Here is a 22,857-nt window from a genome sequence, read left to right on the forward strand (position 1 = left end):
GAGTTCACCCCTGTTTTCAGTACTAGAGTTCAGCTCTGGAATAAAGTCAAAGGTTTTATTAGTTAGCCAAGAGACATCAACTGCAAGCACACATGATAGAATCCTTAGGGTTTTTTCAGTAATATTTTCTGTTAATGGGGTTTCGTTCTGGCTTCTTAGACAGGATGGGCTTGTCTTCTTGCCTGACCCTTGTTCAAAAACAGAAATGGGGATATAAAATTCGGCATTTATATTTAGCCTTTATTATTGTTGTTGTTGTTGTAATTTGGGATGTCTTTATGTGGTTTGTATTGGGTTATGTATTAAATTGGAAATTTTAATAAATATTATTTTTTTAAAAAAGATAGAAATGTGATAATGAGAGAGCCATAGTCTTGTGACACTCCAGCTGTTCGTGAACCATGACTCTTATTGCCCTTGACCATTGCCCATGCCACTGGGCTTGATTGGTGTTGGGCCATTTCGGCTGTGGCTCGACATCTATAGAATGCTCTCCCCAGTGAGGACCACCCAGGACCATTGCTGACATCTTTTCGGGGCTAGGTAGGCTTGCCTTTCCCCCCAGGCTTTTGCTGAACTGAGCTGATTTTGTTCTACTTAGCTCAGCTGGTAGAGCAGAAGACTCTTAATTTCAGGGTTGTGGGTTCAAGCTTCACGCTGAGCAAAAAGATTCCTACAATACAGGAGGTTGGTCTAGATGACACTCAGGGTCCCTTCCAACTCTACAGTTCTATGATTCTACAGTTAGTGCTACCAAGGCTTCCTGTGGCTTTTATGGAGGGTGTGTGTGTTGTCTATATAGATATGCATTTGTGGGTAGATATGAACATGTGTGTGCATATGTGCATGTATGTGTATTAATGAGTTACAGGCATATGAAAATATTGGCGCTTTACAGGAACTTTTTAATGGTATGGTGTATTTATGTTTTTAAATTTAATTCACTTGAATGTTTAGGCAACAAGCAATCTATTGGTCTCGCATCAACTGGATGGGTATGGGCCATATATTCCCTTTCCCAAACTTTGACCTTCCTGGGCCATTATGGACTCCTTCAGGCCAAGTTCGTTTTTGCAGTTTTTGTAGGTCCTCTTCTATCCACCTCATAAAAGGTAAGGCGGGAGGTCAAATGCCAACCAGCAGTCACAGACATTTGCTGGAGAGAGATAAATGCCTAAGTATTTGCCTGGGCTGGTGTGTCGCCATTGGTGTGTCGCCGAAGCCATGAGCAATCCCTCCCTCCCAGCGCCGCAAGGAGGCTTGAAAGAAAAAAGTGTTGAAAGCACTTTGCAGACTGCAAGGTTCTACCGAAAGGATTAGCAAACAGAAAGTTCTACAGAAATGATTACTGCTTGGAACATTCAGAGAATGCACCCTAACGCCATCTTGGTAGTCAGAATAACCCCAAACTAATTGGTAGTTGTTGTGAGAATGAGCTCATATATGTTTATATTCTTTTGCTTTGATCTATGCTGATTTTCTTGCTTTGATGCTGTGTTTATCTCTGGATGCTGGGCTCTAGGCCCTGAGACGGGAACAGTTTTGGACAGTTGCCACCTCTGACCTCACTGGCCAGGTGTGATGGGAATTCCTGGCCAAAGTGATATATGTTGCTTTTTAAATGAAGGATGTATGCATGTTTGCTTGGATGCAGGCAAGGAGATGTATACGCTTACTTTATACCCTTAGTCTTGTTCCCCTAGACATATTATCTTAGAATTGTAACGTTGGAATGAACCCTAAGGGCTGTCTAGTCCAATTCCCTGTTGATTTAGATGTATGCCTACTATTCCTCTGGCCACCATCCCACTTCTTGACTAAGATACAAAATTTTGTTCATGTAAACACAAATATGCCTATTTGTTATATGCTTAGATACACCCTAAAAAGAAAGAGCTAAGAACCACACGAAACAAAAATCAGCACCCTCAACAGCTGAGCTATTCTGCCCAAATATTTTTTACCCAAAGTCTGGCAGAACAAACGAGCTTTGCTCTTCCCACACCCCCGAAGGTCAGGAATGAGGTCCATAGATGAACTTGATATATCTTGGAGCTGTAACAAAAAGCCTTGAGTTTTGCTGCTTGAGAGTGTTCTAACCTCCTGTTTAAAAAAAAAAAATGCAGAGCAGAGCCCTATAACAAGGTTTTAACAGTTGGTGGATCACAGGATCTGCCCTATACCAAGTCAGATTATTCTATTATAGTAAACATTTCTATGGTGCTTTCAAGCCTTTAATACATTTTGTGTACATTATGCTCCTTGCAGGAGCCCTGAAAGGCAAATCTGGACTATTATGTCCAAATATTACAGGTGTGGGAGATGATCAAGGCAAGTAGTAACTGGCAGCAGGTTTCCAGCATCTCAAACAAAGGACTTTCCCACCACTTGGCTGTGCTCAGTGCAATCTCTGAAGCCCCTTCAAAATCTCCTGTACCTTACCTTGGATTAGTGCTGCCACCACAGCACCCATTCCTGCCCAATAAGAAACACTATTTTTATATTCCTCAGACTTATTACCTGGATTCTAAAAGCATTTTCATCCATCTCCCCCTCAGCATAAGAAAGAAAAAGCTCCAAATTACTGTTCATATTCAAAGATTTACAAAATTATATCCTGCTTTAGAACTAGAGCACATTATTGTCTTAGAAATGTAATAATTGCTGTTGTGGATGGTTTTCTCGAGAGGGAAGAAAGGAAAACAGAAGCTTTTCAAGTTGGATTTGAATGCTTTCACTGTTTAACATTTTACGCTTTTATGATTCTATCACTTGTCTGTGGTTTCCCAGATTAGATATGGCCTATGGCAGTAGCCAGTCATTCCTCCGCTGCTTCAAAGTTATCAGTGAACCTCCTCCTTCAGTTCTTCTGTGAACTGGGAGGGCATCATAGACTCCTAATGCTATTCATCAGTTAGAAAGCTCACTCAGATGCCCTCTTAAATAAATATTTAGCTTCAGCTGTTTTCTTTAAATATACTCCACATTACATGAAAGAGAACTCGAGGAGAGTTGAGACTACAACAGTCTGCTGTTTTGTTGACTTTTGCCCAAATATAAAATGTTAGTGAAACTATTGTGGATAGAAGAGATGAAGACTAGCTTGAATGTTATATGTGTGCCTACAGCTTCAGCCTTCCTGGCGTTTCTAAACTACTTCCCCCAACATCCCTGGTCATTGGCTATGCTTGCTGAGGCTGATGGGCTTTGTGACTCAGCAACATCTGGAGAACCAAAAGTTCCCTACAGGTGTAGTCTGTGGAGCCATTTATGACATCTGTTTCCTTTGTTATATTTGCCATTGAGATGCATTAAGGCAAATAGCTTAATTTGGGCAAGATACTGATATTTAAAGAAAGCCACAGTGGCATTTTGTCACACCCTTCCAACAAACTGGTGTCATTGGATGCCTGCTCCTTGGTGCCTAGATCACTCAAGGTGGGGAGGGGAATGGCTATCCAAGCCTTGGATTAAATGACAATGGACAATTATCTTCCTCTGCTACCTCAGTGCACCATTCTGAGGGTTCTCCTGACAGACACACACACACACCAATTTGTGGGGGTGAGGGGTGAAGCCCGGAAGCCTGTTACACTAGCAGAGGTCCTTGCGTGAGCTTCTGCTAGCTAGTGGGACCAGTTAGCTGAATCCAGCTCACAAGGCCTGCATGACTTGTGACCCTCCAGGTACTTGACAGCAGCCAGCAAAATGTAAGAGGATCTGTTCTTTGTCTAGTCCTGCTTGCTTCTAATGACAGAAGTCAACCAATGTCTTCAGGAAGCCCACAAGCAGGGCATAAGCACAATAGTCTACCTCTGCTGTTGTTCCCAGGCATATTGTATTCAGTGGCATATTGTGTCTGAAGCTGGAGGTCCCATATAGCCATCACAATACTGTATTTTATATACGGTATTTGTATAATGTTGCTGTACACCACCTTGGTACGTTTTATTGTGGGTGACTGATGCATATGTTTATATATATGTAACAGCACTAGGTGATCCAGCTGGAATTGGGCAGTGGCCCATCAATAGATCAGAATCCACCTGCAACCCCTAATACAGTGGTACCTTGGGTTAAGTACTTAATTCGTTCCGGAGGTCCGTTCTTAACCTGAAACTGTTCTTAACCTGAAGCACCACTTTAGCTAATTTAGACCTCACGGGGTCTCTGCCATGGGAGCATATTCACCCAGTGCTTTTCAAGCTGCACTGGCTCCCGGTGGAGTACAGGGTCAGATTTAAGGTGCTGCTTTTGACCTTTAAAGCCCTTCACGGCCTAGGACCCTCGTACCTATGGGACCGCCTCTCCTGGTATGCCCCACGGAGAGCCTCAAGGTCCATAAATAACAACACCCTAGTGGTCCCAGGCCCTAAGGAAGTTAGATTAGCCTCAACCAGAACCAGGGCCTTTTCAACTCTGGCTCCGGCCTGGTGGAACGCTGTCTCATGAGACCAGGGCCCTGCAGGATCTGATCTCTTTCCGCAGGGCCTGTAAGACAGAGTTGTTCCGCCTGGCCTTTGGCTTGGAGCCAATTTGATTCCCTCCCTCCCTCTCTCTCTTTTTTCTTTTCCTTCTCCTCCTGCGATGAGGCTGCATTTTAATGTTTCAATATTTTAATGTTGTATTTTATTTTTGTTTTTAATTTGTAATCATTCATCTTGTTTTTATTATTGCTTGTAAGCCGCTCTGAGCCCGGCCTTGGCTGGGGAGGGCGGGGTATAAATAAAAAAATTATTACTATTATTATTAATGGGGCCTCCTGCTGCGCCACCGGAGCACAATTTCTGTTCTCATCCTGAAGCAAAGTTCTTAACCTGAGGTACTATTTGTGGGTTAGCGGAGTCTGTAACCTGAAGCGTATGTAACCCGAGGTACCACTGTATACAGGGCAGGGAATGGAGATGCCTGGGGCAGATGACTGCATTTGTATTAGGAGCGTTATCATGGCCACCACCTGGCATCTGAAGCTGGCTGCTAGCCAGACAGAGAGACGAGTTGATCTCTATGCTATCCATTGCAGGGAGGCAAACTGGCAAGTGGAGAATGAGGTCCAGGGGCAACAGATTTCACAGTAGACTCAATCTCTGAGCAGGCAAAGGAGCAGTTCCTTTTCAAAGGCAAGGCCCTCTGCCCATGTTCATCAACTCCTTACCCACCCTTAAAAATAAATAAAAATGATTAATTCTGCTTTGTGGAAAGGAACTCTGCACGTACTCAAGAGATACCCAAACTCAAATGAATTTCTACATAGCGGGAAGGAAATCTGCACGTCCTACAGATATGCAGGCTTGGGTGAATTTCTACATGGCTGTTAGGGAACTCTTCACATGCTCAAAGATGCTCTGACCCAAGTGAATCTGTACTTGGTGGAAGTGAACTGTGCACATGCTCAGGCATATGCAGCCCTGTACGAGGCGGTTTTATTTAAATGCAGCATGTTTATTTCCCCTCCCTTCTGTCGAGTCGATTTAAAGACGCCACGCCTCCCAGGATTATTGCTTCTGAACTGTTTCCGTGGCAACACCGGTGGTGAATGAGGGAGAGGCAGCTGAAGCGTCACAGCCTGGAAAAAGAAGACGCATGCGCAAGTGAACTGGCACGAGGGAAGGGAGACTCGCGGAGTTAGACCGTTCCCAAAGGGGTCATAGATTTAATGCCACTGGAGCATCACTTCCGGTTTCCCAATGCAAATAAATACTGTAGAGGAGATAAATACTGTAGTGGAGAGTTTCTTAAGATTTGGACCTGGGTTCATATTATCCCTCACTAGGCGACCACTTTCTCATGCAAAACGCAGGAGGGGAAAGTTTCCACCTGGAAACTGGAATGAGAATGTCCAAGATGAAATAAGACGTATTTCATATTATTATTAAATAATAATGTTATTAGATTATTATTTTAATATTATTTTTAAAAGCGCTCGAATGAGTACCGGAAATGATAAGCGTGCACAGAGAGCTCTTTTCTTTCTACCTCTAAGAGGCTAGTCGCGTCACACTTTCTCCTCCGAAGCCCTCCCTCCAGAAACGAGTCCACGTGGGGGGCGTGGCCAAGGCGGAGCTGCGGGTTCCACCATAGAGAGGAAGCGGAAGTGGATCCGGTTTTTCTTCCTAGAGCGGGAGGGGGGAAAGTGGAGGTCGGTGGTGGCTTCTCTCGGCCCAGCTCCTGCTATTGCCAACCTACCTAGGTGAGTCTTATGAGGTCAGGAGGGGGGGGGGCCTTCCCCTTCCCCCTCCCTGATGCTGGGACACTTTTAAGCATTTGTTAATTATCATGGCATTCGCATCCCATCCTCCTTCTTCCCTCCCTTCTCTGTTTTATCTCCACAACAGCCCTGCGAGGTGGGCTAGGTTAGGTTAGGTTGAGGGATATGGTTGGCAGGCGTAGTAGACCTCGTGGCTGAATGAGTAGATCTTCATATTCTTTCTGTCCCTGTTTTCCTGCAAGGAGCTTGAGGTAATATAGCCGTTTCTTTCCTCTTCCCCCCCCCCCCCAAACCTCTATTTTATGTTCACAACCACCCTTTAGGTTTAGGCTGAGAGAGACCATGGGTTTCATGGCTGAGTGGGAGATGGCTGGGTTTTGTTTAATTAAAATAAAACCAAAACCCTAAACTGTTCTTCATCCTGACAAATTGCAGAGGGCTGTATACAATAATTGGCAGGATGGAGAATAGTAATAATACAGTAATAAGAATGCAATGTCACATCCCCCCTGTAAAAAAAAAACGAGAGGCTACAATTTATTATAGCACTGCAAAGCAGGCAACAGTCAGTTTGAAATGCCTAAGCAAACAATAATCATGTGAGCAGGTGGCAAAAAGATTGTGGTGATTATTCAAGTTGAACTTCCTTATAAAGGCAGGGCACCACCACAAAAAAGTTTAAAACACAAGTATTCTGCCTCTCTCCCCGCACCCCGGCCACCACCACCATTCCTCGTTTTGATGCTCTGTCTGCTGTACCACATTGTCTTTTTCTCACCCCCAACCCTCATTTCAGTGGCCTCTTTGAAAGCTTTGTGCATTTGTGCATCCATTTAATGAGCTGAACAAAGGAAACTGCCTTATACAAAGTCGCACCGCTGGTCCATCTAGGCAAATATTCTCTACACTGGCAGGCAGCGGCTGTCCAGAGTTCAAGACAAGAAGTCTCCCAGCCCTACCTAGAGATGCTATTGGGGATTGAACCTGGGACCTTATGCATGCAAAGCAGATGCTCTCCCACTGAGTCACAGCCGTTCTAGGACTATACCATACACATTCAGACTTATTATTGAGGCACAGGTGCTGCACTAAGACCAGATCCCAGCACAGGGCTGGATGATGCAAACTGCCTAAGTAGGAGAGAGGGAGCAGGGAAGGGGGCGGATCATCTCTATCTTTGTGGCCTTGATTTTACTCCCCCCCCCCAAAAAAAGGATATTCACACACATCTGCTTTTGAAACTTTTAAGGCTGCCTTAGGACACTGACAACAAGGGAGTGGCCTGTGAAATGAATGCCAAAATCAGCCTCTAAAGCAGCCTTCCCCCAAACTGATACAGTCCAGATATTGCTGGACTCCAGCTCCCATCAGTCCCAGGCGCCATGGACTATGGTCAGGGATAAATGAAGTTGTCGTTCAAATCATCTGGATGGCACCAGGCTGAGGAAGGCTGTTCTAAGGCATCAAACCTATTTGTCTTGCTGCTGCATACCATGTGTCATGTTTTCCAAGGCCTTCAGTCATCCTTACAACAACTGGGCAAGAGAGGTTAGTACAGCTATCCCCATATTACAGGGTGGCAATGAGGGGAGCCAAGAGAATAGTTGCTTGCCTTAGATCACCTTGTGAATCCTTAGCTGTTCAACCAACCAGGATCTGAACCAGCTAGGGCCTTGCCTTCCTACTCATACTCTCACCCACTAGACTACAGTAGCTTTCTAATGCAGTGATAGGCACTGTGGACCTTTAGGTCTTGTTGAACTCCAATTGCCATCAGCTTCAGCTAGCATGGCCAGTGATCAAGGATGATGGGAGTTGTAGTTCAACAACATCTAGAAGACCACAGGTTCTATCCTCCTAACTGCAGTGTATTTAGATTTTAAATACAAGGGTAGACTAAAAAAAGGAATTATTAGTTACATATAACTAAACATGAAAGGGACACGGATGGTGCTTTGGTCTAAAGCACTGAGCCTAGGGCTTGCCGATCAGAAGGTCAGCAGTTTGAATCCCCATGACGGGGTGAGCTCCCATTGCTCGGTGCCAGCTCCTGCCAACGTAGCAGTTTGAAAGCACGTCAAAGTGCAAGTAGATAAATAGGTACCGCTCCAGTGGGAAGGTAAACGGTATTTCTGTGCTTCTCTGGTTTTGCCAGAAGTGGCTTACCGTAGTCATGCTGGCCACATGACCCGGAAAACACTGTCTGCAGACAAATGTCAGCTTCCTCAGCCAGTAAAGGAAGATGCCACAGCCCCAGAGTCGTTCGCGACTGGACTTAACTGTCAGGGGTTCTTTACCTTTTCCTTTAACTAAATATAGAGAAGGGAAAAGGTAGTTTCTCTTTTCCCACTCCACCAGTTCGAGACCCAACAGTGTTGTGCTGATTTCAGCTGAAGACTGAATAATCTGTATAGTCCTTCCTTAGGTCATTTCCTGCCATATGCACAATATCTAATTTATCTTCAGTCTAGAGGAATAGTCATCCCCTAGTGCAAATTTCTATCTCACTGTGTCCAGAAATAAAGAACATTATTGTACAGTGGCTGTTTGCTGCTACAACATTATAGTTAAAGGATAACTAGGTGATATTAAAACAAAAAGTGTGGGCATCTGCTATTGGTATGTTAGCTTCACAGCAGCTATGCTCTGCATTTTTTTGTCCCTCAGAATGTACAATGCTAAGGTGAAAATTATTTAAAAGACTTTCATAACCAGATAAACCTAGAAATTAAGTTGATTTATTTGGAGCTGGAATATATTTTCTCATAGATCATAGAACTGTAGATTGGGACACAAGAATGCCCTTGTCTTGCAAGGTAGTAATGCTGTTCAGAACATTATATAGTTCTGCCCACATATGCTGGCCAAAGAAAAGAATGTTGACCTCTGTTCCATGTTCAACTGTTTCTAGATTAGGCATGTTGGAACTACACCTTTGTTCCTGCTTTGCTTTTCTCCACTCTGCTAGCTGCTGGTGGACTTTTCTGCTGGCGTGTCAATTAAGTTCTATCAGTGAATATGTCATACCAGCACTGTTGCTCCAGATCTGCCAAATTCTGCCACTTCCTAAAGCCCCTCAGGCAGGGTAACTGCAGTATAGGGTTGTGTCCTTCGTTTGCTAACAGTTTTCTGTCACTATATTTCTCTCCTGTAAACTCCTCAACAGTAGGTGAGAGATATGTATGCCAAAGAATGATCATTGTCTTAAAACATTGACATATAAATCCCAAATGAAAACAGAATATATACTTTGGGCTGCCTGGCTGTTTTGTGGTGGGAGCTTTCAGATTTTTATATAGCGCATAAAATTAACATGCCACACTTTTCTTCTTTTTTTAGTGCTATTGATTTTTTTTCCCCTTTTGGAAAACCCACCTACTGACCAGAGCACTGTGTGACATCAGAACAAATATCCTTCAGGTTTGTGGAAATAGGTTTACTGAGTGATATTCAGCTACTTCATAATCAAGGTGGACCTACTGAAACAATGGTTTTGAGTTCAGTTAACGCCACTGATTTCAGTGGTTGTGGTCTGAGTATGATTGACATTGAATAACACCCCATACTTGCAGGGGCATACCTAGGGGTTGGCCAGGTTGGGCTCTGCCAAGGGGGAGCTAAAATCATGCCTTTCAGCTCTGGTTCTGAGTGGCTAGGAAGCTGCCCACCCATCTGTGCACTCCTCCACTGCTCTGGATAGCCAGGCAGGGCATGCAGGCTGCTCTGGGCACCTCCATGGAGGAATTTGGTTGCTGGTGTGGGCCACCACAGCAGGGGGCCCTCCCCAGTCAGCCAGCTATTAGAAGTGTGAGTGGAATGCCCAGCAGAGCTTGGGGAGGGGGAAGAAAGACAGGAAGAGCAGGCAAGAGTTGCAGGAGGAAGAAAAAGGAAGGAAGGAGACAGAAGGGAAAGCTGCGTATGGAGAGAAGCAGGCAGGCAGATGGACAGATGGAGGAGACACAGGAGGGGGAGCAGAGCAGATCCAACCCTGATGGCCACAGAGGAAGTCACTGGCAGAGAGTGGAAGATGACGAAAAGCAAACTTTTGAGTTTCTGATCCATGGTGTCGCCTGGCTCAAAGGCACTGATACACCTCCTTCTCTATGGTGTCGGGTGGTCGGCGATACAGCTGCTTGCCAAGTGCACAAGTGAGCTCTGCCCACTTGATACAAGTCCTCTTTCCCCACAACCACCAGCATTGGTAGAGTTTGTGGAATTTGTTAGAGTGGTGGCTGCTTAGAAGCTTAATCAGGGTTGCTCTCTGAGAAGACTAGTAATGGAAAGCAGGCATTCCCTGAATGACACATTGTCTACCATAATCAGTATTTCCCCTGCAGGCTAGTGTTTGGTATGTTCAGTTCCATGCTTGCAGGTGACGGGTCTACAGGATCTACCTTGCATTTTACTAGAACTTTGGAGACCACTAACCAGAACTGCACCCCACCCCCGGAGGCGTGTGGAGCCAGATCCAACATAGTGGCTCAGGAGGCAAGGCCAGTTATCTGCTGCACCTATGTGCAGCACATATATATAGTGACCTAATCTCCCCAAGGTGAAGAAGGGTATTTAAATATAATTAAAGAACAGTTCAAGGATATGAGAGAAAAGCTACTACAGCTGCAGTAGTGCAGCTGGTTCCTATAGTAAGCCCCACTGAACTGTTTGAAACTTAATTCCAATTAAACATAGGATTGCACTGCAAGTAGCTGTTAGACTATCACTGGTATAATGACCACTTTTTCCAATTAAGAGGTTGTTATCTTTTATCACAGTTTAGCCAGACCCAGAATGTCTTTGTCAACAAGCCAGCATGAAAGGCTCTCTCTTTCCTCATCCTCCCTTTCACAGAGATATTAGGATTTTATGTAGCTATGTCATTCTCAGAGTATGCCAATTGAAATCAATCAACTTGACTTATTTTGGTCCATTGATTTTTGTGGCTCTACCCTGAGTATGACTTTACAGTAGTTGCATATAACCACTAGACTCCTGCACAGGAAATACCATCCTACTTTATGCTATGTTATGAGTGTTTGTTCCTTATCACCAGTGGGGAAAAATATCATGCTAAACCTCCTCTTCATTTAAGCACTTGAAAGCAACAGCTGCCTTTCTAAGATAATGACACTGAAGCTAGAACATTTACAAGATTCTATTAGATTTCCTCAAGTCTTTTTCTGGTAGACCAGGGGTAGTCAACTTTTTAAATACCTACTGCCCACTAATGCATCTTTCTTCCTGGTAATATATCCCTACTGCCCACCAGTGCTCGATGGAAGGAGGATTCAGCTTGTGCTGTAGAATCCCCACTGCCCACCTAGAATCCTGAAACACCCACTAGTGGGTGGTAGGGACCAGGTTGACAACCCCTGAGGTAGACAGTTTGTCTATTGAGCCTAGTGTTGTCTCCTCTGACTGGCAACAGCTCTTCATCATCTCAGGAGGCCACTGTCCCACCACCTGCTACCTAACTGGAGATGCTGGCTAGTATTCAGTTTAACCATCCCATCATTTACACTTGCACAATGATACTTCAACACACACTAATCCCCACCATGCTCTGGGTGGGTTCTCCTAACACTCCAGAATACATTTGGGGAGGGTGCAGGGGAGAAAGAGGGGGCGGAGTCCTGTTGCAAGTGTTAAATCCTTGCACTAATGGGGATGGTTACTTAATGCTGCATTGGATACAAGCCACTGGAACTTGAACTCAAGCCATTGTGCACACATGGAAAGCATGTGCTGCGCTCATTGAGCTATGGTTCCTTGGGAGAAAGTCCTCAATGCAATTTACTCCTTACTGTGTTGAGGATTGCAGCTGTAGTTGGTTACAAATTCAGATAGGGTATTTGTTTGTATATATGTTTGGCAAAAAGCATGTGTTTCTTCCCTACCTGCCCACCCAGATCTCTCTTAGGAAACATGATTTCCGAAAGCGGCTCATTTGTGAAGGGCATGATGCTTGGAGGGGTTTTCTGCATCTTGGTCACTCTTCTAGGACACATTAAGATGGGCCACAGCACTACGTCTCACGAGCACCGCCATCTCCAGGCTCCCAAAAAGGAGGATGTTTTAAACCTCTCGGAGGATGAGCGCCTGGAATTGAGCCAGAGCATCCGTGTGTATTGCATCATCCTTGTCAAACCAAAGGATCTTGGGCACTGGGCAGCTGTTAAAGATACATGGAGCAAACACTGTGACAAGGCAGAATTCTACAGTTCCGAGAAGGTCAAAGTCTTTGACTCCATCGTGCTAAACACAGATGACATGTGGTCAATGATGAGAAAAGCATACAAATTTGCCTATGAAAACTACAAAGATGACTTCAACTGGTTCTTCCTGGCCCACCCTACCACATTCGCCGTTATTGAAAACCTAAAATATTTCTTGCTGAAACAAGACTCGTCCCAGCCATTCTACACGGGCAGAACGGAGACATCTGGAGACTTGCAGTATGTGAACGGTGATGGAGGAATCGTCTTAAGCATAGAGTCACTAAGGCGCCTTTACAAAGTTTTTGAGGATCCAGACAAGTGTCCTGAACAAGGGGGCATGATTTGGAAGCTCTCTGAGGATAAGCAGCTAGCTGTCTGCTTGAAGTACACTGGGGTACACGCTGAGAATGCAGAAGACTCTGAAAAGAAGGACATCTTCAACACCAAGTCAGTTGGCTCTCTCATTAAAGAGGCCATGTCAATTCACCCAGATGAGGTGGTGGAAGGCTGTTGTTCAGATATGGCTATCACCTTCAGCGGATTAGCTCCTAATCACATGCACGTTATGATGTATGGAGTTTACAGACTCAGAGCATATGGGCATAGCTTTAACGATGCCTTGGTTTTCTTGCCTCCCCCAGGCTCTGATAACGATTAAGACTTGTTTCTCAGGAGATTGTATGTGAAGGGTGTAAAATGTGTAGTCTTAATGTATAGTATCATTCAGCAAACAGTGTGTACATAAGCTGATCCAAATTTTGTATTTGAAGGTAATGATGTAACTACATGTTTTGCACAACCTGGTTTTATAATCTTTACAAGTGGGGAAAAGGGGTAGGGGCTTAAAAACAACAACTCTCTCTTCTAGAAATTTGAGTTGTTGCCTTCTGAAAAATTGTCCAAGGTTTCCTTGTCAACAAAAATCTCTAGTGAGTATATAAATATTTAAAATGAAAAATCATCCTCAGTCTACTGTAAATTAAATCTATTTTTTTTTTGCAGTTTAGGGGTTTGTGTGTCTTCCATCCTTTCACAGTGGCAGCTTTTCATGCTCGAAGGGGATGGAAAAATACAAATAATGCCTTTAAAACAGCCTTCAGTTATTTCCTTTTGACTTGGTGGGATGGGAGATGAGCTCAACCTTATTGTTCGTTTTTAAATAAAACATTTCTGTTCTTGTCATTCATGTAAAAATGTGGTCAAGTACGTACTCCATTAGGCACCCCGAGGCTACTACTCCCCATCCCTACACTTCTTACTGCTAGACTCCCTTCAGAGTATATGTGGCAATGCAGATAGATGCACTGAGGGGGCAGCAGGTAATGAAAACCTAACCTATGGGAAACCTCAAGTGTAGGAGTCAAATAGCCTAAGGACTCTTCCCAGGCCACAACTCACTTGATCCATCCTTTGAGTATTCTTCCGTGAGTGGGATGCATCCTTGGAACTGTAACAACTTACTTGCCTGGATGGAGGTGGGAGGGTCAACATCTCTGCCTTGTAACCTAGTGAATAGCCATCTATTGCTCTGCCCACTTTTACTTCTGGCCTCACAGGTTGCTGATAAAAGGAATGAAGTTCATGGGCTTTAAAAGTTTATCCACTGCAGTTTCATGTTTCCAAGGACTGCTGCATGCCTAGTAGGTTGTTCTTTTTCCTTTTAAGCAGCAGGCTTAGGGTATCCAGAGCTCCAGTTCCACTAGTGCAAGAGACTTCTGCTTGTGGATCAGAATTTCCCCCTCCTTTCCTCCCTCCCTGCAGGGCTGGGGACCCTCTGGAGCAGATTTTTGGGGCACATAGGGAAAGGAGAGACAGAAGGCCCATTGCGTGCACAGAGTTCTGATCACGGAGCACTGGATGCAACTTGCAGTTACTATCATTGTTTCTGAAGCTTTTCAGTTTCCAAATAAATTAGGCCTCTGGAGTAACTGCTGCCTCATAAAAGTCACTCTGAAGTTGTGGGTGTATGTTTTGTTGTGGTTCGCAGCTTTTTAAAATTTTTATTTTCATTGTTTATAAACTGCTTTCACCCTAAATGGTTGCAATAATAAATAAAAATACTGATTTGTGTTTTTAAAAGAATACGGCAAGTTCAATAAGCAGGTGTAGTACAAATTACTTAAAATGCCTGCTGAAATAGAAAGGATTCTGGCAAGCAGCTGAAATTCAACATGCAGGGAACCTGTCTAATCTCAGGCAGGAGGGAGTTGGGCAAAATCAGAATCACACCGCTGAATGTATGGATCCTGGTGGATAAGCCACTAACAGAGGCCCCCTCAAGTATCTGAATGACAGGGCAGGGATATAAGGAATCAGCCAGTACTTCAGGTAACCAGGCTTTGTAAATTAATAGAAGAACCTTGAACTTGCCTCAACAAAATACGGGCAAGCAGGGCAAGCTTTTAAGCATCAGGGTTATATATTCAGGCATTGCGGGCTGCACATTGTAAACTCATTTTGTACATGCTCTGGTTATTTGCAGTAGTAATTTATTACACTAGCTATTACTGAAGCACATAAAAACTTGGTTTGACAATTTCATGGATGTAGGCACCACAGTTCATGAGAGTTAAAACGCCAAAGGACAGGTGTAAAGAAAACCATCTCGGCTGATGATATTTCAGCATTCACTTGATTTATTTAGCATCACCACAAAGTTTACATTTAATCACACATTTTAAAAGAAGAATTAAAAACAGGCCAAGATGAAAGGCAACGGATTCTTCCTGCTGCTTCACTTATACGTCTTCATGTGCCAGAGACCATCATTTAAATAGTGGATATTCTCAATGCCAATTCCTTTGTTGACCTTCTCACTGCAGAGGAAAGGAGGGGAAGAGAACAGCAAACACTGATTTCCAGATCTCCAGGATAGGTATTCAGAATGTAAACCAACAGCACTAGCCTTCACACCAACTTGTTAAATTAAGACAAATACTTTTTCCATTGATCCTTAATAACAACTCTCAAAACTATGAGCATTTTATTTTTTTGGGAAATGGCTACATTGAGAACTTTTTATAAACACACACCTTGGGTATCTTTTACACTTTTAAAGTATAAGAACTCATCCTCCCTCCTTCCAGCATATTAATCCTGTCTCAGCAGAAATCTTGCTCTTTTTATTATTTATAATTTTGAGTGCATTTTTTCTTGTTCAAACATTCCTAATAGTTTATAGGGAAGGATAGTTGATGGAAGGGAAGCAGGGGAGTTAATCTTATCACCATCATACATCAGATTACATACTGTATTTATGTAAATCTAATGCGCCATTGAATCTAATGCGCACCCTAATTTTCGTGGTGTGATTTGGCCAAAAAAGGTGCACATTACATTTGAGTAAATACAGTAATTTAAAACTGTCCTATACTAAAACAGATTACTTGGTCCATATTGTCCCATCTTGTCAACGCTGTGTTATACCATATGTTATACTATATGACTAACCTAAGGCCAATAGGTATACTATAACTTAGCTAGCTAAAGCACAGTGACTGACATGGCTCTTAGGGAAATTTTTTCTCTCAGCACTATTTCAGATCCTTTTAACAAGATCCTGGGCCCTTATGCATAAGAAGCTTAACCACTAAGCTACAGCCCCTCTTATTAAATAATATGGAGTACTGCCACCACTTATTAACAGATGCAGTTGGAAGATTTGGATGAACATCTACTGCTGATCTGGAAGGCAATTTGTTTTGCAAATCACCTGGGCAAGGAACTCCAGTTACTGATCTGTGCAAAACCAGCATGGTGTGCTGGTTACTGCCAATATTAGGTCCTGGGAGGCCCAGGTTCAAAGCACCACCAGACATAAAGTTCACCAGGTGACACTGCCATCTCTCAGCCCAACACACATCATCAGGTTGCTGAGAGGAGGGGGAATGGAAGGGTGGGGAAGAGAACTATGTACATCACCTTGAGTTCATTGGAAGGGATATAAATGGCACAATCTCATGTAATAATAAAAGATTCCCCGAACTCTCTAGCCAGCCACAAAAGATCTATCCATCATCATATTTGTTCAAGGGCTCAGAGAATGCTAGCAGTAAAAGTGCAATAGAATGTTATTAAGGCATATACTTCAAAATCCTGGCTGAGGAAATTTATAGCTGAGGACATTTCATTTTTGTGGGAAATCTCAAAACTCATAGTTAAGCCCACATTCCATGTCTTGATCTTAGTTTTGAATATATGCATCTTTTATGAAACAGATTGCAAATATACATTTCATCTAAGAGCTTCATTTCACTATTTAGTTGCCACTTAAAGAAAAAAAGGAGAGGATGTACAGTTACAACCAATGAAAAGTGAATAATTTATGGGTTTTCCGAACAATTATGTAAATGGAGAAAAACCTAAAGTCTTCCTTTGGGGAGGAGAGCTTTTAACCTAGATCAGAAAATTAATTTACAGTACTCCTATTGCTTATATGCAGTTGAATTACACCCATAAGGAACTACTGCTTTGTTTTGGAGATGCAGCAATATATAATAAAAGATTCCAATGAAACTTATAATTCTGCTAGACTTGGAAATCTATGCAATAATTGAATTACAGGCAGGCCCCATTTGCATGGGGGTCACTGAAATCACGTATAACAAACCCATTGAAAAAGCCAGCAAATTCCCTGTTCTGCCCTGCCCTTTTAGTGATGTTTCAGTGACAGCTTTATGTTGTTTCTGGGTCACTTCCAGGTTTGTCATGATATGCATAAAACAGTCACACACATATAGAACACACGTAAACAGAGGGTTGCCTGTATGTCTCAGTTTTGGTTATGTTTGGTTTGGTTTTAAGTTGCTTTGTGTTGCCTCGGGCAAGATAAAGTGACAGCATTATCATTATCAGCATCATAATCATGTTAGTAATTTTTCTTTGTTAAAATCCAACTTCTATCAGATGAGACTTGTCTGAAATATGACACTAATGCATGCTTCTTTCCAATACTTCGGGAAATAGAAGAACAAATTTAAAGTGAAGCACTGGAGGTGATGGGAAGAGCCTTGTCATTCAGTAATGGAAAAGGACAATGCAAGTTTGTATTTAAGCATTCACCTGGTAGTCATATGTGACACTGACATGGAATTGCATGCAAGCAAGTGGGCTGGCAGAAAGAGAGAGAGAGAGAGAGCATTCCAATGCTCTTCTGCACCCAGAAGAGAACCAAGCAGGCTGCCCAAGGAGAGACATCTCCTCCTCTGCACCCAAATGCAGACATGGGAGTGGACATACAGGAACTCTTGGTGCCAGCTGTACCAAATTAGTGCAAAAGGTAACTTCACAGCTTAGCAACTTTTGTGGGCTTATTTACAAGGCTGGGCCAACACCATCATGAATGATCATCAGACAATATTAGATATTCACAGAGATCTGAAAAACAATGAAAGACCTGTTTGAAGGTAGATGCTGTGGATCGCATCAGCTCCTCAAGGGATCACCAACAGCCTGAGAGAATTTTATTCTACATTTTGGACCATTTGCTTTAGTATTTGAGAACTATAAGCCATCTTGGCAGAAAGTATATTTATTGTATTACCTACTGCTACCATTACTGCTACATTTCCATGTTACTGTGGCAGCTGGATGAGTTTGTGGGTCTGAGTCAAAATAAGTCTGAAGTTTTCCAAGCCCTTCATGTTGGCCTGAGCTACCCCACTCTAAAACAGGCAATGACAGTAAAGAGGTACATTATTTTTCTTAGAAAATTAACTCACATATCCTCTGCTGACATCTTCATGACTCCAACACACAGGGCATGTTGCTTTCCTTCGGCCATTATTGCCTATAATCACCAGCTAAGGAAAACATCTGATATGTAGTATGAAAAAAGACAACAAGAACAGCAGCAGAAAGACTAACAAGGGAAACACTATTTCAAAATGGTCACAAGAACCTTTCCCTGTAACTATGGAACATTTAGGTTTATCGTATAGCTAGAGGCCCTGAAAAATACAAGACTCTCAATCCCTAAAACCTCAACCCTTTCGCATCCAAGCAACCAATTATGTCCACCCAATTTATTTTATTTTTAAATCACACTTTTCAGACATAAATATTGTCTCACAATGCAGCTCACATCAAACTAAGTAGCCAGCTAACAAACTAAGAAGACAAAGCATGAAGGGAAAGGTAGAGGAAGGAGATCATCCAATCCAGTCCCTGGACCCTCTACAATCATCCAATGGTTTGCTGTCCCCCCAAGTTGTGTCAACATTTATGTGGAAAGATCACCACACTGAACTATAAAACCTAAACATTTAATGCAACTTTTAAAAAAAACCTAACCCTTTATGTTCAGTACAGCTTGCCCTGTCAGATGCTACAGTGAAAAAGAAATATTGAGCAACACAGGACAGCTATCCAAGGATACCACGATTGTATCAGCAGCTGATGGATAAAGTTTAGCTCCTGGAGACGTCAGACCAGGGCACATGATATTTGCTCCGCTAAGTACAAATTTAATGGCTCCTTTATCAACTTGTTGATGTGGTAGAATGAATGGATCTGAGAAGGGGCAGGGGAAAATTAGAACAGATACAACACTGACTGTTATCTGAACATTTAATACAGTCATTTAGATTATACAAACGTGTATTTTAAAGATATATGAAGTTGTATTGGAAGAAAAATGGTGTCACCAGCAAAATATTCCACCACTTCCATGTATTCTCTAAAAAGTGATCTTACACTTGGTATGTTTTAGGTATTTATAATCTTAATACATTGATGAAATTTAAATTCATTTATTCAAACATTTATTTCAATTAGGTATTTTCAAAGCAGCTTGCATGTTAATTCTGTAAACAAATTACAAAATAAACTATGACACTGAGAAAAAAAAGCCATGAAACTGAAAAAAGCAGTCATAAAAAGCCTTCAGCAGAAAAGGAATTCATTCACAACTCCGCTGGCTACCAGTTAGTTTCCGTGCCCAATTCAAAGTGCTGGTTTTGACCTATAAAGCAACATCTCAGGACCACAATACCTCAAGGATTGCCTCTTTCCATATGAACCAACCCAGACCCAGCAATCATAACCTTAGGCCCTTCTTTGTGTGCCTCCTCCACAAGAGGTCCGGAGGGTGGTAACCTGAGAATGGGCCTTTTTTGTGATGGCTCCCCCCTTGTGGAATGCTCTTACCCGGAAGAATTGCCTGGTGCCTTTGTTACATAGCTTTAGGCTCCAGGCAACAACATTCCTCTTCAGCCAGGCCTCTGGCTAATTAAGCAACCTATGGCCTTTTAAACTGTGGGGTATTATATTTGTTTGTTACTAAGTTATGTATTTTTGTGTTTCTATATTGTAAACCGCCTGGTGATCCTCAGATGAAGGCTGATATGGAAATGTAATAAATAATATAATAGTAAGCACTGCAGACCCTCACTGTTCAAAACCAGCAATTAAAGCAGGCAACGACCATTTTACACGGGGGTTACATTCCTGACCCCCACAAATGTCAGTGGAGTGAGCATAAGCCCTCTCCGCCCGCCCACTTTTCTGGCCATTTCCGGGTTGTGGCAATTGCACACATATTGAACAGGTAGTAATTCTCTCTTTTTATCCACCTCCATGTTCCTTTACACTATGGGTAGGCAAACTAAGGCCTGAGGGCCGGATCCGGCCCAATCACCTTCGAAATCCAGCCCGCGGACAGTCTGGGAACCAGCATATTTTTACATGAGCAGAATGTGTCCTTTTATTTAAAATGCATCTCTGGGTTATCTGTGGGGCATAGGAATTCGTTCATTCCCCCCCCCCAATATTGTCCGCCCCCCCACAAGGTCTGAGGAACAGTGGACTGGCCCCCTCCTGAAAAAGTTTGCTGACCCTTGCTTCACACTGTCTAACTGTAGTAGCTAACCTTCTATTCCCTTCAGCTTAGTGGATGCACTGGAGGAAGATAACTGAACCAAAAAGGCAAGCCTCATAAACGGCAAAGTGTAAGTTGGAGGCAAGCAAAAGGGAAGTATAAATATGTAATGCAATGGGCAGGAAGCTGTTGCACACTAAACAAAATAAAGGACATAAGCAGAAGAGCACATCAGTGGTATATGAATATACCCATAATGCACAATACAGCAACTGAAAACACTGGAGAATGTACAACTTAATACAGATACAAAGCTGTGAGCCAGTAGGCTTTTCACTTCTCACTTGTAGTTATGAAACCACCTATTTACACATATCAGAGTGCAGAAAAAAAATTGCATGCTTTAATAGTTATGACAACCCCACTGCTGCACTCTTTCAACTGCAACCCAACATGTCTTCTCCAACACACTTACATTTATGAAGTAATCTGAGTGTGGGATAAAATGGTCCTTCCCTTTGCCTGAAGAACAACAATTCTCCATTTACTGTGAGGATTTCTATATGTTCATGACTGGAAGATACAAAGTTTATGAGAAATTTTACAATTCTGAGCAATAAGGAAGTGAATATTTCAGACTGTGCATGCCTACATTATTTCATGTAAACCAAATGGTTTAACTCTTTCAATATTTACATCCACTCATTTAAATGAAAACCATGACAGAGCAATATTCCAGGATTACTGGATATTATTACCGGCAAACATGAATAGACCAATATAACTTGGAAAACAGTGGGAAGGGAAATACTGACCAACGTACTATCTTCACAGGGTCTTTCTTTGGCATAATTTGGTTTAGCCATGGTTCGATCCCAGGAAACTGGTCTATCAGCTGGTTCTTAATGCCTTTAATAACAGACGTTTTTAGTTGGATGCAGTTGGACACATTCTCCTTTTCATCAAATCTGCCAAAGGGAACAAGATTTTCAGATGATACTTCCCGATGCACACAGATACCACTCCGGGCAATAAAAAAACACGGTACATAAAACATTAAGTCACACCCGAGGGTGCGAATGCAGAGTCTGTGGTTTTAAGCAACTTGAGTCCATTTGATTCTGGCAGGTCATACTCCTGAGTATGCTTTATTTAAGGTCATCAGCAGAAAAAATAAAAATAAAAAAGACATGAAATCCTAGGCATATTTTCTTTGAGGAGAAGGTTGAGGGAGGGGCTCGATTCTGAACTAACATGCCCAGGATCCCTCTGTGAACAGCCAGAAAGCCCCAGGCTGTGAGGCCTTCGGGTGTCAAAATCATGCCCACGTTTCCTGCCCGCCCCTTACTCACTTTTTGAACATCTTGGCGGGGTTCCCGGGAGAGCACTAAGAACCGAGGACCTGGAAGGCCAGCGACTGACAGCAGCAGCAGCAGCTCCCACACAAGCCCTGTTCCCACCCTCCAGCCCACGCAAGCACGAGGCCTCTCGTGGCTCTTCCTTTATCCCCCGCGCCAGCCGCAAAGGAAACCCGCGCTGTTTTACCGCCCCCTAGCGTCGCGGAGGACTGCTTTTTCCGCGGGGCCCTTTTCCGAGAGAACACAGCAGCAACCGGAAAGCAAAATAAAATGTAGAACTACAACTCCCAGAAAGCCATGCGGTAGCTGGATTTTTTTTTTTGCCTTTCGGACTTTGGCCTGCTGTTGCTATGGAGACCAATCAACCACAGTTTAGCGTGCCCTTTTGTTTTTTGTGGCTGGAGATGAAAGCTGCAGGTCTAACCCCACTTACCTGGGGAGTGCAGCCCCACTGAATTCAAGCAGGACTTACTTCTGAGTGGGCATTGTTCAGATTGCAACCTAAGCACCTCTCAAACACACCTATACATACAGTGTGTGTGTGTACATTCATTATATATTCATATATATAATTCACTATACAGTATGTATAATTAAGTGCTTTTGAAAGGGTTTTTTTTATTAAAAATAATAGAATCACACCCTTGCCCCCTTGCTTTATGGTCGTGCCACACAGGTTCAACATTTGATCAGAACTGTTGCTTCAACCAAATTATTATACTTATGCTACTATTTTTGTCACTTGGTATTTCAAGTTACTTTGAAATGCTGATTTGCATTACCAAACTGATGCAGGCTAGAGTTTCAAACTGAATTGCCCCAAAAATTAAAAGGGCCTCCCATATGAATGCTTCTTATTCTGAGAATGCCCTGACACTCCAGGTACAGTATAGGGCTGTGCAGGTATATAAATTCAATAAATAATAAATTATGTATATATTCATTAACCAGACTGGAATCCCCTCTTCCCACACAGCCTGACATCAAGTACCTCTTTCAAATATTATTTTACCAAGCTGCTAATAAAACAAGCAGGCCATGCTCCCAGTGTTGCAGCCTTAGCTTTAATCTCAAGGAAACATTTGGTTGCGTCCAGCATTAGTTCTCATCAGAGTGGACTCACTCAAAGCCTTAAAACATGATTGACTTAGGCCCATTCATTTCAGCAGGTCTCTTCTGAATTAAAACATAGCTATATTTGCAACCATTTCCCAGTGCTGGACTTTTTGCAGTAAACAAACTCCTGCTTTTTAAAGGCTA

At 42.8% G+C, this 22,857-nt stretch overlaps 2 protein-coding genes across 3 annotated transcripts; one reads left to right on the forward strand and one right to left on the reverse strand.

Annotated features, from left to right (window-relative positions):
- The first annotated feature begins 6,056 nt into the window (after positions 1–6,056).
- On the forward strand, positions 6,057–13,605 carry C1GALT1C1 (C1GALT1 specific chaperone 1). 2 transcript variants are annotated; one of them, XM_081897670.1, is made up of 3 exons: positions 6,057–6,190; positions 9,548–9,628; positions 12,115–13,605. In XM_081897670.1, exon 3 carries the CDS (start codon positions 12,131–12,133, stop codon positions 13,079–13,081), a length of 951 nt encoding a protein of 316 aa, XP_081753796.1. In that variant the 5' UTR covers positions 6,057–6,190; positions 9,548–9,628; positions 12,115–12,130; the 3' UTR covers positions 13,082–13,605. The 2 variants fall into 2 exon arrangements, with proteins under 2 accessions (XP_081753796.1, XP_081753797.1); XM_081897671.1 differs by lacking the exon at positions 9,548–9,628 and having other exon boundaries at positions 6,073–6,190.
- A 1,431-nt stretch (positions 13,606–15,036) lies between these two features.
- MCTS1 (MCTS1 re-initiation and release factor) lies at positions 15,037–21,775 on the reverse strand. The gene is made up of 6 exons (XM_081897691.1): positions 21,592–21,775; positions 21,055–21,207; positions 20,715–20,812; positions 18,800–18,933; positions 18,144–18,211; positions 15,037–15,239 (listed from the first exon to the last, which is right to left on the reverse strand). The coding sequence occupies exons 1-6, from the start codon at positions 21,600–21,602 to the stop codon at positions 15,158–15,160; spliced, it is 546 nt and encodes a 181-aa protein (XP_081753817.1). The 5' UTR covers positions 21,603–21,775; the 3' UTR covers positions 15,037–15,157.
- Positions 21,776–22,857: the final 1,082 nt, after the last annotated feature.

Source organism: Podarcis melisellensis (assembly GCF_964234715.1).
Source record: "Podarcis melisellensis genome assembly, chromosome: Z".
NCBI classification, from domain to species: domain Eukaryota; kingdom Metazoa; phylum Chordata; class Lepidosauria; order Squamata; family Lacertidae; genus Podarcis; species Podarcis melisellensis.

Excerpts from the sequence above, each read along its gene's own strand:
- C1GALT1C1 (XM_081897670.1), top strand. The coding sequence starts at position 12,131 with ATGATTTCCGAAAGCGGCTCATTTGTGAAGGGCATGATGCTTGGAGGG.
- MCTS1 (XM_081897691.1), bottom strand. Across the intron at positions 20,813-21,054 it reads CCTGTGAAGATAGTACGTTG|TCATGAACATATAGAAATCC; the intron begins GTCAGTATTTCC and ends TGTATCTTCCAG. Across the intron at positions 15,240-18,143 it reads AAGATGTCAGCAGAGGATAT|TGAGAAGGTCAACAAAGGAA; the intron begins GTGAGTTAATTT and ends TTTCCTCTGCAG.